The 16,971-nt window shown below is 33.0% G+C and overlaps 1 protein-coding gene across 1 annotated transcript in view; it reads left to right on the plus strand.

Annotated features, from left to right (window-relative positions):
* LOC143080454 (zinc finger protein 423-like) overlaps positions 1-12,938 on the plus strand; it is a 45,059-nt gene extending 32,121 nt beyond the window's left edge. Inside the window, exons 4-11 of the mRNA XM_076256307.1 lie at positions 30-277; positions 3,597-3,736; positions 4,643-5,986; positions 6,524-6,703; positions 9,039-10,744; positions 11,276-11,401; positions 12,138-12,265; positions 12,642-12,938. Of these exons, the coding sequence (XP_076112422.1) occupies positions 30-277; positions 3,597-3,736; positions 4,643-5,986; positions 6,524-6,703; positions 9,039-10,744; positions 11,276-11,401; positions 12,138-12,265; positions 12,642-12,905 (4,136 nt within the window). The 3' untranslated portion in view covers positions 12,906-12,938. The remainder of the gene's footprint in view (positions 1-29; positions 278-3,596; positions 3,737-4,642; positions 5,987-6,523; positions 6,704-9,038; positions 10,745-11,275; positions 11,402-12,137; positions 12,266-12,641) is intronic.
* The last annotated feature ends 4,033 nt before the right edge of the window (positions 12,939-16,971 follow it).

Raw genomic sequence — 16,971 nt, forward strand, 5'->3', positions numbered from 1 at the left:
TTGGTAACCAGAAAAAAATTATGTTTTAGGTAATCTGTCAGAGAAGAACAGCTGGCATACAGACGGCTTTGAAGAAAACAAACAGGAGCATGACTCTGTGGATTCTACTGATCTTGACAATGGAGAGGATCTCTCTGGTGATGATGAGGCCATGGAAGAAGACTTTACCCCAGAGCAGGTCCCTGGAGCAGATGTGGTATCAGAGAATAATCCCTATGGGTGTCAGTTCTGTACAAAAGCTTTCCCCAGGCTCTCTTACCTGAAAATACATGAACAGGTAATATATGGAAGAAATTAAGCCACCTTGTAAGATAAGAATTTACCTTGCCCCAGATAAGTTTAGCGTCAGAATTTACCTTGCTTGTGAATTGTTAGTATTAGAATTCATTCTGCCTCAGATTAGTTAGTTTCAGAATTAACCTTGTCTGTGAATATTTAGTATAAGAACTCATCTTTCCTCAAATCCTCAAATTAGTTAGTGTCAGAATTTACCTTGCCTGTGAATAGTTAGTATTAGAACTCACCTTACCTCAGATTAGTCAGTAGCAGAATTAACGGTGGCTCTGATTAGTCAGTATCAGAATTCACTTGGCCTCAGATTAGTCAGTATCAGAATTTACCTGGCCTCAGATTAGTCAATATCAGAATTCACTTGGCCTCAGATTAGTCAGTATCAGAATTTACCTGACCTCAGATTAGTCAGTATCAGAATTTACCTGGCCTCAGATAAGTCAGTATCAGAATTTACCTGGCCTCAGATTAGTCAGTATCAGAATTCACTTGGCCTCAGATAAGTCAGTATCAGAATTTACCTGGCCTCAGATTAGTCAGTATCAGAATTTACCTGGCCTCAGATTAGTCAGTATCAGAATTTACCTGGCCTCAGATTAGTCAGTATCAGAATTTACCTGGCTTCAGATAAGTCAGTATCAGAATTTACCTGGCCTCAGATTAGTCAGTATCAGAATTTATCTTGATAAGAAATTGTCCATTTTATTTGTTTGATTGTGAGTTTATTGGCATGTTAATATGAATCTTACTGACTATGGTCCATACTATAAAGTACAGTTCATATTAAGGGCAGATACATTTACAACATTGCTTGTATGAGAAACAGTGGGATTTCAGGGATTATAGATTTTGTTGTCTTGATTCTGTGACAGGATGGTGAGATACATCTGACGCCAGTAGGTTTATTTCCTCACCATCAGTGAATGACAACACATCGGTTTAAAACAACAGCTGATCTGTACTTAATGATTGTATTGCCTTCTATGGTAAATTCTGAAAATGTTAAGCATTCATTACTATTTCTGTTTTAAAAAGTTAAGATAAAGTTACAGCTTTCTGACATGTCAAAACTTTACCTTATCTTAACTTTTTGTAAAATGTTCAACATAACAGTTAATTGCATATTAAAGGGCACTTGTGTTCCCCAAAGTTTAGTAGGACCAGCTTGGTAGGACAAAAACATATAATATATACTTTTGATCTGAGCAACATTGAAGAGGCTAAATATGCCCCTTATTTTGATTTCATATTATTTGTTTTATTATTTAAGAGAAACTTTAAACAAGAGTTATGCACTGATACCAAGTCTGTAAGCTTTTATTTGATACCCAAATATTTACTTTTATACAACCACAAACAATTTTTGATGTTTGTATAATGCTATGATGTCGGCGTTGTCTGCATCTTCGTCGTCGTCGTCGTCCAAAGACACAGTTGGTTTCAGGACAATTACTAAAGTTTTAGTAACTGGATCTCTACATATTTTCACAAGAAGGTTTAATACCACAAAAGGAAAGTTGGGATTGATTTTGGGGGTAATGGAACCAACAGTTTAGAAATTTAGGGCCAAAACAAGCATTTTTGTAGTTTTCGGACAATAACTTGTGTGGAAGTGTATGGATCTCTCTGACCTTGTTCCACAAGCGGTTCCATATCACAGAGGGCAGGCTGCTATTGATTTTGGGGTAATTGCCCCAAACATGCAGGAATTAAGGGCAAAAAAGGGACCAAAAACAAGCATTTTTCTAGTTTCCAAACAATACCTTGTGTTTAAATTTACATATCTGTTTGGGACACTTTTTAGCTTGCTGATCGGTGTGAGCCAAGGCTAAGTGTTGAACACCATACTTTGACCTATAATGGTTTAATTTTATAAATTATAACTTGGATGGAGAGTTGTATCATTGGCACTTATACCACATCTTCTTACATCTATCTCTCTAAAATTGTAGTACTAGGTTCCATACTACAAGGGGGGAGCTGGGATTGAGTTTTGAGTTTTGGGATAATTTCTCAAAAAAGTGGGGGTGGAGGGTAAAAAAGTTGTGTAGATTTATTTTCCCAATTTTCTTAAGCGGGTTCATATTTTAAAATTTCTAATTTTTGAAAAATTTCAAAAAGAAATCTTCAAATGCACAGTATTGCGCAATAAATTTTAAAGATTTTTATTACCACATTTTTTGGTTTAGAAACCTATATTATAACAAAAATTTGATCACAATCTAAATTCAGACTGTATCAAGCTTGAATATTATGTCAAAATTTGCCAAAACTGTTCAGGATTCAATCTCTGCGGTCATATCAGGCTGCGCTCAGCAAGGCATTTTGTTTACTGAGTTACAGCTATGCAAACTAACAATTTTGTTTCAAATATCTACTTCTTTCTTATATATTATATGTTCACTCTGGCCATGCCAGTTTTAGTGGGTTTGGTAACTGTCTGATTAATTTGTACATCACATTTCATTTAATTTATACAAAAAGAAGTCTTTCTGTGTGGCAAATTAAATCAAACATTTTTATCAAAATACAGTAAGTTATAATATATTTATCATTATTAGTTGAATGACCTTTTTTGATATTTTAAGACATGTTGATTCAAACAATATGTGACACAGTAGAGAAACTCATTATAAAAACAAAGTTCAAAGGTGTCAGATGTGTAATTAGCAGTTTATATCAAATATTGACTAATTTATAAACATTTCATCTTTTAATAATTTTGGAAAAAGATGTGATTGAATTTTGAAAAGTTGTTTTGTCATTTATGTAGACTGCTATGGATTTTGACATTTTTTTAATTGAGTTTTTGGATATCAAAATCTGTAAGTACCTGATTGATTTGTATGGTGAAATTGAAAAACAAATCTTATTAGAAATTCATATATTTGATAAAGTGATAAAAACATCTGAGCAATTTCAATAGATTTGCTTAGCATAAAATGTATTTAAAGATTGATTTTATTAAAAGACAGAATGCATATGCGATGATTGATGTCTTTAATTATCCTCTCACAAGAAACCAACACTTTGAATATTTGATAATGGTAAAAAAAAAATTTAAATGAAATACATACATTGTAGTTTATTAATTATCAATGATCACTTTGTTTTACATTAATTATAAGGCACCAAAGGAAAATAAAGGGAAAGGTTTATTTATTAATGACAGTGATTGGTCCCAGTAAAGGGATCATTTGAATAGAAGGAAAAAGAGGGATTAACTAAATAATAAATTCAATTTTCTAAAAAAAATTCTTATGAATTTATACAGGTTTTAAGAAATACTACTTATTTTATTTCAGATACATGAAGATAAACTACCCTTCAAATGTGATTATTGTAAAAGATTATTTCGACACAAAAGGAGCCGTGACAGACACGTAAAAATGCACACAGGAGACAAGAAGTACAAGTGTATGCAGTGTTCTTCTGCATTTGCAAGGTGACTGTTAGATTATGTATTTAAACCAAGTGAAAAAAAAACATTTATAAATATGATTTCTTAAGGCAGACAAAACAAAAAAATCTATTCAACCATGTACCTGCTGAAGGATTATACTTTTATAGTTTAGCTGATAGCTCTTTTTATGCACCACCTAGTATATGTGCATTATGTTTTACAGTCTGTGTGTGTGTGTCTGTCTGTCTGTTCGTCATTCTGTCTGTCCTGCTTCAGGTTCAAGTTTTGGTCAAGTTTAAGTCCAATGCACTTGCATTTTAGTACATATGTTTTCTATGATATGAACTTTCCGATTTTAATGCCATATTAGAGTTTTGCTTCCAATTTCATGGTCTACTGAACATAGAAAATGATAGTGCCAGCAGGTCATCAGGGTACTATGGATTCACTGAACCAATCATCTTATCTGATTTTTTGTAGCTTTTATCCAAAAGATGAAGACATAAGTGATGGATTGATAAAAGAAGAATACCATTGTCTCATTTCTTTTCTTTAATTTCCATTAGCAAAAAGATTAGTCTTATACCTTCACATATACAGCCAGTAATATAAATGTGTGATTTGGAAACATTTTAAAATGAGTGAATGGAACATGAATGTAATATCACTTAAAAAGCTAGAAAATGTTCAGAATTGATACCATATCCTAGCACTAACATGAACTTAGATTTTTCTCATATGAAATGAAAATAACAATTGAGATGAAGAGTAACAATGGCGGTCCTTTGCTATCTAGTTATTCCCATGAGTTGCCGGTATCTTTGAAATGTTTTCATGTTCTAATAACACCATTAAACTGTACAAATTATTACTGGTTGTAAATATGCCCCTCTGTGAAAGGCAAGGTATCTTTTAATGTTATAACACTTTCATTATTTCTACTTTTAGGAGTGATCACTTGAAGAGTCACATGAAAACCCATGACAGTGCAAAGCTATACCAGTGCCACCTATGTAACCGAGGGTTTACATCAGGTCCTGCACTGACAGCTCATCAGGCCATTCACAAAAGTGACATGGAAAGTCTACAATCAGTTCGTTGTATGAAATGTGACAAGTTTTTTCTGTCTGCTGCAGAACTTCAAGCCCACATGTCTGTTCATAGTTGTGAGGGTAGTCCGGCAGAAAAAGTGTTCCAGTGCACCTACTGTGGAGAAATATGTATGGGGAAGAAAGCTTTAGACCAGCATGTTGAAACCAGTCACATGAATGACAGGAGAAACCAGTGTCCAGTCTGTCAGAAAAATTTCTTTAGCTATGATGCTCTTTGTAATCACTTGAGTGTCAGCCATAGAGAAAGTCCTGTGTATAATCCCGACCAGAGTCCAGGGAAATCTAAAGATATGTTAGTCTGTCCATACTGTTTCTGTAGTGATTTTGACTCCCTTGAAGTTTTGGAGTTACACATGCAGAGTATACACAATGTACGATCCACAGAAGTGTACACATGTAACTACTGTAATGCACCGTACCATAACTTGTACAGTCTACATGAACACATGAGGGCAGTACACCAGAACCAGCCATGCATGGACATTAAATATCCATGTACACTCTGCTCCAGACATTTCTCAAGTATTGAGTCATTATCTATTCACAAAAAAGTTGCACATTACAAAGAAAAATCCTCTAGCGGAAGTTCAGGCTCAAGGTCAAGCTCTGTTGGCTCTGAAAAAGATAAAAGTTCAAAAATAAAGCAAGATATAAGACTGGAAAGAAAAACACCTGATAAAACCCTTCTAAATTTTCCTAAAAAGGAACCTACTGAAATAGTGGAAATTAAAGTTCCAACTTATACTGCAAGCCATCTTAGGACACCTAATCAAACTTTCACAAATCAGGCTGATCGGAGACCATCACCAAGCAGTATATATCTATCAAGTCCTATTGATACCAAGCGAAGCATGAAAGAACCTCAATTATCAAAGAGTCCAAGTCACAACAGGTCTTCACATCAGGAATCCATCACCTGTGACCACTGCAATGCCACATTTTATGACATTAAGAATTTCCAGGCTCATGTTAATTTACATATTTCTTCAGCAATGGTGCAGTATACGTGTAAAGTGTGTAAGAATCAATTTCCGACAGAGGAACAGCTGGAGAAACATACATCTACACATTTCCTCAGCATGACAACAGAATACGGATGTACAACGTGTATGAAGTTATTCTCTAAACCTGACGAGCTCCAGAAACATCTAATGGACATCCATGCTCATCACCTGTTCAGGTAAGGCCAATGAAAATTAATACATGTGTTTTTGCTAACCCTACCTACCCTAATTTTTAGTGCCTACTCTTACACATTTTATGCCAATTTGGAACTAGCACTGTAAAAGTCAGACTGATTCCCTAGTAGTAACCAGCTTAAAAATGTTTGTAAAATAAATTGATACTATCTACTTATCTACCGTATTTTATTTCAGCATGTTAGTTGAAACACATGTATTATATTGTTTGGCCTATAAAAGTTTCACACATAATATTCTACTCTTAATTCTCACCAAAAAGATTTTGTAGAACAGGTGAAAATATTTGGAACAATCAAATAAGAAATTTATTTTATATTCTAAGGGAAATAACTCTGAAATATATTGAAGATTTTACTATGATAATTCTCTTACCTCAATCTGCAACAGAAAAATAAACATTTTTTTTTTACTGATAAGTTGGCTTTTGAACTGAATAAGATTAAATCTTATGTTAACAATTTATCATTGTAGACATATTTTGGTTTTAAAACAAAATGTAAAAATTATATTTTCAGGTGTTCACTATGTAAAGAGATATTTGATTCCAAAGTAAACATTCAGGTTCACTTTGCTATTAAACACAGTAATGAGTGTAAGCTGTATAAATGTACTAAATGTGACTCTGTGTTCCGATCTGAGATGGAATGGGAGGTACACGTCAGAGTCAATCATCTTCATGTAGCCAAACCTTACAGGTAAGCTGTATAAATGTACTAAATGTGATTCTGTGTTCCGATCTGAGATGGAATGGGAGGTACACGTCAGAGTCAATCATCTTCATGTAGCCAAACCTTACAGGTAAGCTGTATAAATGTACTAAATGTGACTCTGTGTTCCGATCTGAGATGGAATGGGAGGTACACGTCAGAGTCAATCATCTTCATGTAGCCAAACCTTACAGGTAAGCTGTATAAATGTACTAAATGTGACTCTGTGTTCCGATCTGAGATGGAATGGGATGTACACGTCAGAGTCAATCATCTTCATGTAGCCAAACCTTACAGGTAAGCTGTATAAATGTACTAAATGTGACTCTGTGTTCCGATCTGAGATGGAATGGGAGGTACACGTCAGAGTCAATCATCTTCATGTAGCCAAACCTTACAGGTAAGCTGTATAAATGTACTAAATGTGATTCTGTGTTCCGATCTGAGATGGAATGGGAGGTACATGTTAGTGTCAATCATCTACATGTAGCCAAACCTTACAGGTGAGCTTTACAATTCACTGTCAACAAAAAAAATTTAGATTGGAAATGGGGAATATGTCGAAGAGACAACAAACCAACCACAGACAATGACAGTAAAAAAATAACTGAAGGGCACCAATGGGTCTTCAACACACCAAGAGAATCCTGCAACTGGTGGCAGACTCTTGCTGGCCCCTTAACAGAAATGTGTACTGTTTTTGTGAGGTCATGAGGATAGTATTATTATTACAGGAAGCCATAAATGTGACTGTACATTAATATGCCCTAAATTTAGAAGTTTTAGAATACCATGAATTGTGGTTGAATTTTAGAATTATTGATATTTATATTTTAGAATTATTGATATTTATATTTTAGCAGTCCTTACTGCACACTTTTTAAGAGAAACAAAAAGAGAAACATGCAATTCTGTATCTTCTTCTTCTTTATTCTTTCCTCCACTATCTGGAGTACCACTACTTTTGTAGCATGGGTTAGCAACTGATTGATACTGTAAGCAACTGTGTGCATGTGCCAGAATATTTTACAGTGAATATGATCAGTGCACAAACCAGTATTATTATTTCGCCTATAATAAATTGTTCAAGATACTGGTGTAAAGGATATCAACACAGCCTGGCGTACCCACCACCAATTTACAACGCAACGGCAGTTAGTCTTATCCAAAATGAGCTAAGGATGCGATCCCAGCTGGGTGCTCAATTAAAAAAAAAACCCGGAGGCACTAGTAGCTTTAAAAGAATTTAATATCAAATCACTTTTGTACACGTGCAGGAAACTGTTCCATCACCATACTATATACATTTCCATTTAAGGCACACATGTTATTATGTCAATTATACACTAATCAATGTATATTACTTTAAAAGTTCATGCACTGTGGCATATACTAAAATCTAAAAACACTTCATGTACCATCAAATTATCAATGTTACTGTGACAGTTTGTAACTCAGCATATAACTCAACTTTCTATAGTTCATTCTAAATTAAACCAATATGCACATCTTTATTGGTACTTCTCTTAAGTCTCCTTACACTGCACCAGTAGCCTTATATCTCCTACTTCGCTAAAAAAACACAAGAAGTTAAGTTAGGGAGAAAATCAGTAGCTTACACAATAGTTACTTTATCACTTAATTGGGACATATATTTTTATTATCTGAGTATAATTTTCCTTATACCTTAATAAAAAAAATATTTTCCTTTTAAATTCAGGTATAAGTATCTAACTTAATAGAACATCTTAGCCATTTAGAGACATCCAAAATCACTCTCAATAGCATTGAATTTGTTTGAGAAGACTAAATTTCCTATTTCATGATTAAAGTCATAAAATTTCTAAAATGATTTACAACAAATAACATGTAAAAATGAATGCATACTATCACTTATCAATATTCAAAATATTAATTGTTTTTCCTCTTATATTTCTTTCCTATATTCTAATGTAGTGAAAACTATAATGATTAAGGTTTATATAAAGGATTTTTATAGAAAAGACTAGATAAATCTATAATGGCATAATATGCATACATTAATTTTTTTGTTAAAACAGAAAACCATATTCTCAACATATAATTATAAAACATCAATTTAACTTCAAGTCTAAAACACTAACTGAGAAACAACAAGTTTGAAATTTTTGGCCTCTTGTTGGCTTTCATCAGAGTGTTCAACAATGTTTTTCGTGAATTCAGAAAGAATACTTTTTTTCAGGAATTTCAGATGACACTTTTTGCAGAATTAATGTATTTTTACATGTACTAGAATTTGTTTAAAGCAGTAAACAAACCTAATAAAAAGTTATATTTTTTGCAGGTGTTTATTTTGTAAGGAAAGTTTTACAAGTGAAATGGATCTACAATGCCATTTAACAACACATAACAAATTGTACCCTTGTCCAATGTGTGAACAATCATTCCATGTGGAATATCTACTGGACCTTCATATGCAAAATGCACATAGTAACTCTACTGATAAGCTATTATCTCCCTTGAAAATTAAAGCAGAAACAATCCTGACAACGCCAGAAAGGTCAGAAGTTCAGATTCCACAGTATTCTCCTAGTTCAGCACCAGGAATTTGGAAGAACACAGAAATGTTGCATACATGTAATATATGCGATATGAAGTTTGCCCAGCAATCTGGTCTTATGAAACATAAGGCTATCGATCATGGATTGTCAAATAAACGTAGATGTATGAGTCCTATTTCAAATGGTGATGAAATTATAAGTGCTCCTAAACAAGAACCTACTGATGTTCCGATGACCTTCCCATCAACATCAATGTCACTTCCAGTTGTTGTTGTCAATGATAAGTTTCATTTAGCTTGTAAATACTGTAGTCAAACATTTAAGAATAGAAATGACTTAGATAAACATACCAAAATACACCTGAATAATGGAAACTTGAAATGTAATATTTGTGATGAAGTTTTTGAAACCAATGGAAATTTAGCTGAACACAAATTGTCCCATTGTAAAATACAGCAAGGGAATGAATGTGTATTGTGTAAAATTCCCTTAGCAACCGAAGATCAGTTTTATTTACATTCTCAGGAACATGGATTCCAAAGTTCATACATGCAATGTATTATCTGCCGACAGACATTGGTTACCATGACAGAACTCCAGATGCATGGCAACCATCATTTTCAGATGAAGTCGTTGGCAAACTCTTGTTGTGTTTGTTACAAATCGTTTGATAATAGAGAAAATTTAGTATCAAAGATTTACAGCAATGGTGGACAATATTTTGTTTGTAAGACGTGCTACCATGGTGACAGATCATCACACCAGTGTAAAGACTGCAATCTTATATTTTCATCTACTGAGGAATTGGATCGTCACTCTAAAACTCACAAACAGAGATACCAGTGCATAAAATGTCATGAATCCTTTAATAGTGAGGAAGAAATTCAGGCTCATGTGACACATCATTTGATAAATGAAGGAAATATACAGGAATGTAAGCTTTGTAACACATCATTTGATTCACCAGCAAAATTACAATGTCATCTTATAGAACATACATATCAAAATTCAGAATATGCCTGTATTGTTTGTTTAAAGGTTTATAAAAATGCAGCTGAAATTCAGGCACATTCCTTTGAGCATGATTTAGATGCAAGACTTTACCACTGTTCTGAGTGCAACAAGAAATTTTTCTTCAGTGCTGAACTTGAAAATCACTTGTATCAACATTCCGAAAAAACATCAAAATCTCCCAACCCTGTGGTTGTAAAATCTCCCAACTTTAAATGTGATAAATGTGACAAGGAATTTATCAGTCAAATCAATTTAAACGATCACCAGAAAATCCATGAAAAACGAGAGCAGAATTACAAATGTTCTCTTTGTTCTGAAGTTTTTGACAGTATGGCATGGTTACAGCAGCATTTCTTCTCCAGTCATTCCAATGCAGACTTGAACACTGAGAAGAAGACTTACAAGTGTACAGAGTGTGGAGAAGAATTTGCTTGTACAAGTAGTTTACAGGGACACATGAGAATACACAAACCTGGTAATTATCTTGTGAAAATACCTTTAATTATATTTCTGTCTATTGTTCAATGAATTCTGTCTCAAGCATGGACTATTATAATTTGAATAAAGGGTAAACTTATGCAACACTAAAATTTGTTAGTTCAATTTCATGTAGGATTCCAATTGTTAAGCTGTTCAAAGGGAAATAACTCTAAAATGTTACAAATATGAGAAGAGTTTACGAAGAAACTAAAGTAGAGTAATTTTTTATCTAATGTCTTTGTCACTGTGGATTTAATATATTTTTTTGTTGAAGGGTCATTATTTCATATTTGTTTTGCAAATACTAAATAATTGCACTGCTCAAACATAATTTTCTAACACTGAATATTTACTTATATTTTAATTCTTGCATAAGCAATGTCACAATTTATTATTAAATTCATGGGTTCATGAATGAATGATTGCTTTGAATGCACTGTCCCAGCTCCTCTATTCTAGTTTTAGGCAATAAAGTTATTACATGCATCTAAGTCTTTTTAGTAAGTTATAAATTCTTCATTAACAGGGTCAAAATTTCCATGTCCAGTCTGTCAGAAGGTGTTTGCCTTGGCCAGAAACTTAAATATTCACATGAGGTCACACAGTGGAGAGAAACCTTATGAGTGTCCAGTCTGTCAGAAAAGATTTGCAAGTAAGTATCAATCTTGGGGATCTTTTTCATTTTGTTTCCTGACTTTGAGATAACAACTAGTCATTTCATACCACACATGATGTACATTCAAATAATAGAATCAATCTCTGCCGCCGCTGATTTGCCATAAAGTTTTATCTGTGTGAGAAGCATTAAAATAATGAAGACATGTTTATGAATTAGATTTACAATGTTATTTTGTCATAATTATGTCTTTATAGGTGAATATCTCATGAAAATTACTGAAGCTTCTGATTCACACATCTAGGCAACAGTGAAATAACACCAACATATGATTTAGGGAAGCTTTTTCTTAGCAATTTATATATTTCTGTCAAATGTAAAGCTGGTATTTTGGTGTGACCATGCAAATTGAAAAAATAATTATCATTTGATCTCAGCAACACTCAACATTTTTGTAGGTATGGTTGTGTATATTTAATGCTTATAGGGACCCAAGAAAAGTAAAATAGGAAATGCACACAATACCATTGAGGATTAACTGAAAGTGAAGAAAATTTAATCAGAGGTCCTGGATTTACCTTCTTTGGGAACGTTCAATCCACAAAATTTGAAGGAAAAATATGGAGAAATATTTGAATACTTGAAGAACTATATATTTTATTCAATTTTACACTTATATAACATGGATAAGTCAGAATTAGAAGTGAAAAATGTATAATAAATATTTTTTTTATTTGTGTCCGAAAAGAAAGATTTTCAATCTATTTTATAGGAAAGGAGAACAGAAAAGCCCATATGAGATCTCATGGTGGAATTAAACCATTCTTATGTCCTATGTGTGGAAAATCATTCACAAGGAAATGTCATGTTAAAGAACACATGAGAACACACTTTCTACAGGTTTGTCTTTTATACATTGAAGATGTATCTAATACCCAGACTCATAGTTTTTTTTTTTACTAAGAAAATGATTTATTGTATTGTTTATACATTTTTGGCCAATTCATGTCTTAACAGGTTAAGTATGTCCTGTAAATTATTGAAGACACATGTTTTTCTCTACTTTATTAAAATTTTTATTATATGATAATTTTCCAACATCTCATAGGCTACAACATGCATTCAAAGTATCTGATATATAAATTCTAAACGATGCATACAAGTGCAACAGAAGTAAATATTGTTATAGAGGGGACAATGGTAATAATTTTATTAGAAACAACAACCTACATATGAAATAATATGGAATTAAGTATCTGATAATTTTTTAAAACAGGAGGAAAACAAAATGGAATCTTCAGACAAGACGGAAAATGATGAAACATCCCAAACATGTGACCTTGTAAAAGGACTTGAGGGTGGTATTATTGTTGACCCCTTATCACTGATGGATGATGATGAAATCATTAGTGCTACAAGTGAGGATGATTTTGATACAGAAGGGTTATCTACCCTTGGAGAAGTAAATGATGAGGAATTCTCATATGTGGATGAATCTGACTGTGAAGATAGTGAAATAAAAACTGAAATTCTGGAATAGATACATATATCATGATGTTTGTTATTTTAAAGCTTGAAGAGAACTTTTGATACATGATTTTACTTGAAAATTATTTATAATTTGTTGTTATTCATCTATATTTATATTGTTATGCATGTTATAGTGCGTAAATAGATTAAATATTACTGTTTTCAAGTGTCATAAGGAGCAGTGTTGTCAATTTCAAGTTCTTGGACTTACCTACAATTAAACACAATTTTTACATAAAAAGCCTTACTCACTGCCAACACATGTAAATTGGTTTTCTTTTAATCCTAAACAGTCATTTTGTCCTTATAAGTATGAACAATGAATTATTAAGTAATTGTTAGTCTTTAAGTCAATTTTCAGACTTATCCACTGCGGTAAATTCACTACTGTTCAGACATTTCGCTTGCTGTTAATTTAGATCAGTACAGTCTATGGTCAGACTTGTAAAATCACCAGTAAACATCATTATCATACTTATTTGTCTGCAAAGGTACTAACCAGTTCTAAATTCACTTCAAGCAAATTTTATGCGCATTGAATTTTCCAAAGTGGATAATTCTGAAATTTACTGAATGACTTAATATTACTGACCAAATTTTTGTTGAGACTTTTCAGATTATGTTAAGATCAAAATGACTGTTTAAGACTTAAATTCATTTACTAGTGTGTAATATCCGATTAACCTTCAGTTACTTACGTAAAAATATTTTTCGTTATTCACTTTTTATACGACCGCAAAATTTTTGCGGTCCTATATTGGTATCACATCTTCATCTTTGGGGTCGTCGGCGTTGTCTGAGTTGTCAGCGTCGTCCAAAAACGGATGGTTTACGGATAACTTTAATAAGTAAATAGAAATCAATAAAATATTATTATTATTATTATTATTATTATTATCACAAGGTTTATAACCACAAAAGGAAGGTTGGGATTGATTTTGGGGGTAATGGTCCTATCTGTTTAGGAATAAGGGGCCCAAAGGGGCCTAAAACATGCATTTATCTAGTTTCAGGACAATAAGTTGTTTATAAGTATTTCAATTACTCTGAAATTGTACCACAATGTTCATACAATTAAGTAGAAGGTTGGGATTTATTTTAAGGGTTATGGGGCAAACAGTCTAAGAATTAAGGGCCAAAAAGGGACCAAAAGGAAGCATTTTTGAAGTTTTGGGACAATAACTTATGTTTAGCTGTATGGATCTCTCTGACATTGTACCACAAGGTTCCATATAATCAAGGGAAGGCTTGGTGTCGGTTTTGGGTTAATATCCCTGAACATTTAGGAATAAGGGGTCGCAAAGAATAAAATTGAGAATGGAAATGGGGAATGTGCCAAAGAGACAACAACCAGACCATAGAAAAAAACAACAGCAGAAGGTCACCAACAGGTCTTCAATGTAGCGAGAAATTCCCGTACCCGGAGGCGTCCTTCAGCTGGCCCCTAAACAAATATATACTAGTTCAGTGATAATGAACGCCATTTTTCTAGTTTACAGACAATAACTTGTGTTTAAGTGTATGGACCTCTCTGAAATTATACTACAAGGTTTCATACTACAAAGGAAAGGCTGGAATTGAGTTTTGGGGTTCTTGCTCTATGGGGGCTTCAATAAGTGAGGGGCCAAAAAAGGAGCCCAAATAAGTATTTTTGTAGTTTTCAGTCAATAACTTGTGTTTAAGTATTTAAATCTCTCTGAAATTACACCACAAGTTTCCATACTACAAAGTGATGGCTATAGGGGGTAATGGATCAAATCATTAAGCAATTAGGGGCAAAAAAGGGGGAAACAAGGGTTTTTCTGGTTAAAGGACAATTTAGACAATTTAAAAGCAGTGTAAGGGAGGTAATCAAAATCAAAATTATTATTTGAAAGGGTCTTTGGAACACCCGGAAAGCATGATTTTGCATCATTTGTTCTATAGCTTCTTGGGCCTTCAGTGGCTCCAAAACCCTTCAAAAATATTTTTGTCTCGCTCGGCTCGGTGAAATATGTTTGCCAATCCTTTTATTGCGAACCCTATCATAGTTTTCCATAGATTCACCTGCAAGTTACCTGTCCATTTAAACTTTTGTAAGTTCTATTGTCCCATCTAACAAATACAACAGGTATTGTTCTCTGTGTAGTTTATTCACTGGGACCTTTAAATTTCTTCCAAGAGAAATATATCACTCATTGATTAATTTACCTGAACAAAAAATTGAACTGTCAATGAAGAAAATATACTTATACCAATACTAAGTAAGGACTCACAAAACTGCATGTCGTGTTGTATTTATTCGATACCTGGAGTAACTCGTTTTTAATGTGTTCAATATTACATTTGTAATACTGATTCAAAAATTAAAAGTTGATTTCTGATCAAATATTCAATATTTTTGTGTGTTTGATAAATAAAAATTTGAATATTATTATTTTTAAATTAAGGTCTTCATAAACATAAGTCTATAAATGAACAACAACAAAAACATGTAAATTCATTGGAAAATACTAAAAAATGTGTCTGAAATAAACTTTTTAGTATTAAACCAGATTTTATATTGAGCAGATTGAAAATATATTAATGATAATATTGAATAAATACAATATTGCATACAGTTTATGTGAGTTATTAGAAGTATTTCAATAAAAAAGAAGATAATTTTTTGGTCAGGTAAATTAATCAATGAGTGATATATTTCTCCTAGAAGAAATTTAAAGGTCCCAGTGAATAAACTACACAGAGAACAATACCTGTTGTATTTATTAGATGGGACAATAGAACTGCCAAAAGTTTAAATCGACAGGTAACTTGCAGGTGAATCTATAGAAAACTAAGATAGGGTTCGCAATAAAAGAGGTTAGTTACAACCAAAACTTAATACTATGTATTTATGCAGTTAGGAATATAAAAGATTCTGCAGAGGAGGAGGATTAGTTCTGATTAAATGGTACATAACATACATGTGATTCTTCCGGCGGGAGTTAAAATCTCCCGCTTTTCAGACCCTCTTCCGTCCCTCCCGTTAAAATTTAAAATCTTCCGCTTTTTGATAATGTCAATCTCGAAAAATTTTCAGTAGACATTTCTGTTTACAAAATAGATACAAACAGGGAAAAAGTCCGAGAAACTCTAAATTGATATGTTAAGAAGAACGAGATTCATGAATGGTGGAGGGATTTTTTAGCAGCACAGAATTTTGAATGTTTTAAGTGTTACATCGCACCCAAAGTCTTAAATTAACATTTTAATAGTTACTTTACACACTTTGAACTGTAATATAGACCTTATAAACTGTAAATAATTATTTTATGTCCATGTAACTGTCTCCAACGCGCGACGTGGCGTGAGTGTTGGCTACGGTTTGTTTACCTTCTGCTTTAATATAATCATCTAGATTTTACCATTATCACCGCTTGTGTGTCATTTTATCATTTTAGTGATATTATAAACTTTTTATTAATTTACCAGAACTTTTTATGCCATTCTAGTAAATCCAATATGGCGACCCACTAAAGTCCGTGCAGAAATTTGGCGCCATTTTTTCATTGAACATTTGTACAATCATCTCACATCTGAACATTTCATTGCCATATTAGTCTTCATATCGCTTATATATTATAATCTGCAATTTACTAATGACAACAAACAAACTTAGAAAATACATTGCAAGACAGCAACCTAAGGTACAAGGTATCCAAAGAAGAACTCCTTTGTTGTTATCTGACAGCAAAGGAACAAGGCTTGAAAGAGAAATCCAATCAGACAACGCAATCCATGACAAAATTGTCTTTAAATGCAAACCAGGGGCCTCTACACAACAGTGTGTTGATTGGTTAAAAGAAAATTTTAAAACCGAAATCAAAAACTTTGGAGATATTCATCTATATGTATGGGCAGCTACATGCAACCTGACTACTAAACACAGAGGTGGCTCTATTTCTCTAACAACTTCAAATAATAGTTCAATAGATCTAGTACTACAACTGTACAGAGACATCATAAGCTTCATTGAAAAATTTCCATCCTGCCGGGTTACCTTTTTGAATATCCCAGTATATTCCATATTCAAATACAACGAAAATCTAAAGGTA

Source organism: Mytilus galloprovincialis, chromosome 6 (genome assembly GCF_965363235.1).
Source record: "Mytilus galloprovincialis chromosome 6, xbMytGall1.hap1.1, whole genome shotgun sequence".
Classification (NCBI taxonomy): Eukaryota; Metazoa; Mollusca; class Bivalvia; order Mytilida; family Mytilidae; genus Mytilus; species Mytilus galloprovincialis.